The sequence below is a fragment of the Anopheles aquasalis genome, chromosome 2, assembly GCF_943734665.1.
Source record: "Anopheles aquasalis chromosome 2, idAnoAquaMG_Q_19, whole genome shotgun sequence".
Lineage (NCBI taxonomy): Eukaryota > Metazoa > Arthropoda > Insecta > Diptera > Culicidae > Anopheles > Anopheles aquasalis.
The window spans coordinates 89,528,147-89,530,646 of record NC_064877.1 but is presented as its reverse complement, the minus strand read 5'-3'; the positions used below and the strand labels follow the sequence as shown (position 1 = coordinate 89,530,646).

Genomic DNA, 2,500 nt, shown 5'->3' with positions numbered 1-2,500 from the left:
AGAGTAAACCCACAAGCGCTATTTGGAGTTCCCAAGAGTGTACTACTACAACGTTATTTTGAGAGGTCAAAGCACCAGTTTAGAAATTTACGTGCTAAGCTTTGTTTAATATGTTCATAATTTAATCAAAATCGAAGAAAGGCAAGGCGAAGAACATGGTGAAAAGTAACTATTAGATTTAGATAACATACCCTGAATGCAGCACACAAAAACACACAGATCGCTTCGAAGCAGACTCGTGGAATCCTCCATTACTCATGCATGCCACAGGTGAACGGTTTTGTTTCTGAAACTCAAGTCATAAAAATGTTAGTCAGATGTGTCCAGCATGCACGCCATGAATCCAACCGAGCCTGGCATACACGGGCGCCATAACATCCAGCAGAATAATAAACTCTAGGGTTGGGCTAGAATACGAATCTTGTCCAAAACGATTCTAGCCGCAGCAAAGAACAAGAGGCTAGGGAGTAACGGTGTGAAACCCCATTACTCAATAGGATCTACCTACCAACCTACAAATGTATTCCTTTCTGCCCAACACCCCCACATAATACATCTTATTAACTTACAAGAATGAAGCAACAGAATATGCAAGATCAAGAGCCCTCACAACTACACGTACTATGCTAACTAACTTCGAACGAAAATCAGAGAAATGCAACGTGCTACGCATAGCCGCTGAGGTTACGGATGCTACGGATGCTCGAGAAAACTCGAGAATTCTCGAATCACTCATATTCGACACACACAAAAACTCACACAGAACGCAAGCAGAAAATTCTACTTACATTGTATAAGATATATTGTCAGATGTAAAAGAAGAAAAATAAACTTATTTGGTAGTCAAGCATTTGGTTCTCTATTCGCAGTGGTGATATTTACGATTTTGCCCAAGAAAACCGAGTTTTACAGTTTTACCGAGCTCGTCGCTTAAACGAGCAAGTCTTCTGTTATGTTGTAAATTATATTCCTTTTCGTTTGTCACAAAAAACTACCGACCAAACTGTGGATCGGTCTCTGGAAGCGATCTACTAGCTCGGCGTGTTGGCCGACTACAGGCCTGCAGCTCCGGAAGCCACGTGGAGTTGGCTGAGATTTTACCGTGCTGCACGAGACGCGAGGCCTGGGGTGGTACAGCGCCATTTGGACGCGCTTAATCAGATCCACGGACTCACTGCCATTGGAGTGGCAGGGTCCTTTAGCACGCCCCGCTAGCGGAAACTTGTTCGTTTCTTGTTTTGGGACTTCCGGGACCGTTAGTGAACAAATCAAACGTTTCCGTAATTTTCCAAACGGAAAATCAATTAACTGAAGACCATTTGTCGGTACTATTCGTGTGGGAGAACCACAAATTTAAGGCTCTGGCAGACTGGTTGCGATACGTGCGGTACTTGCGAACGCCTTTTGGCTTGTCAAACACGGTATCCAACGAGATTGTTCAGATGTGCTTTTCTTGCGGCATGAGCGGCAGTTGCAGCAGTGTTGTGATTTTGTACAGATTCGCCCCAGTTACCGCAAGGGCCGCTCGTGCCGCACGTGCCGCAAGAAAAGCACATCTGAACAATCTCGTTGGATACCGTGTTTGACAAGCCAAAAGGCGTTCGCAACTGCCGCACGTAGCGCAACCAGTGTGGCAGCGCCTTAAGCACCTTTGTTTTTATTTTGTGGCCAAAACGCATCGCAGCCTCACGGATTTCTCTAATTCCCGTTAATTCTATTTCTAATTAACTTAATTCTAATTCGGCACCAGTTCCTGTGCTAAAGAACGGAAAAACCTACATCGTGCTGTGCGTGCGTACGTGCATGAGTAAAAGAAACGGTGTTATTTTGGTCTCCGGTGTTTGTAAAAACGCGTTGCGAGTGCGCTGTAAAACGGTGGGTTTAGAACAAACAACGGTACTGTCTTCGTCGTTCTCGAGGCATTTTGTTCGGAATGGCTTCAGCTGTTTAGTTAAAACCCCGACGCTTTGCTTTAACCCCTTCACGTTCCGGTCCTCGGCTCCGGAGATCATGAAGTGCTGAAAAAAGTTCCAGTATCGATCGCGGAAAAGCGTAGTGTAGTGTTTTGTCGGAATCGGAAAATAAAATGTGTTTACGGCGCAGTCGTCGGAAAAATGACGGCAACCTCCGTGTATCCGCTGCATGAGTGCGTTTTCAACGGTGATACCCGTAAATTATCGCTGCTGCTTCGGACACACGAAATCGCAGAAAAAGATAAGCATGGTACTGCCCCGCTGGACGGCGAGGAAATCCACAAAGACAATCATTACATTCATTCGGATTCGCTTTCGTTTTAGGCAACACGCCGCTGCATTTGGCTGTTATGCTGGGAAGGAAAGGTAACGACGTGGACACAAGATTAGAAAACAGATCAGAGATCTCCTCCTCGCGTTCCGCGCCTTCATGTTTTTGATGAAACAAAAGTGAAATTTCCCCTCCTCTGCGACAAGAGCTGCGTTTATCTCCGCGCACCTGTCATGACGCCTCTGGTGTTGTAAAG

General features: G+C 45.6%; 1 protein-coding gene across 2 annotated transcripts in view; it reads left to right on the top strand.

Annotated features, from left to right (window-relative positions):
* Positions 1–1,674: 1,674 nt before the first annotated feature.
* LOC126570278 (ankyrin repeat domain-containing protein 13C) overlaps positions 1,675–2,500 on the top strand; it is a 4,625-nt gene continuing 3,799 nt past the window's right edge. For both annotated transcript variants that reach the window (XM_050227912.1, XM_050227911.1), the window contains exons 1-2: positions 1,675–2,223; positions 2,298–2,339. In XM_050227912.1, coding sequence (XP_050083869.1) covers positions 2,115–2,223; positions 2,298–2,339 — 151 coding nt within the window. In that variant the 5' untranslated portion in view covers positions 1,675–2,114. The remainder of the gene's footprint in view (positions 2,224–2,297; positions 2,340–2,500) is intronic.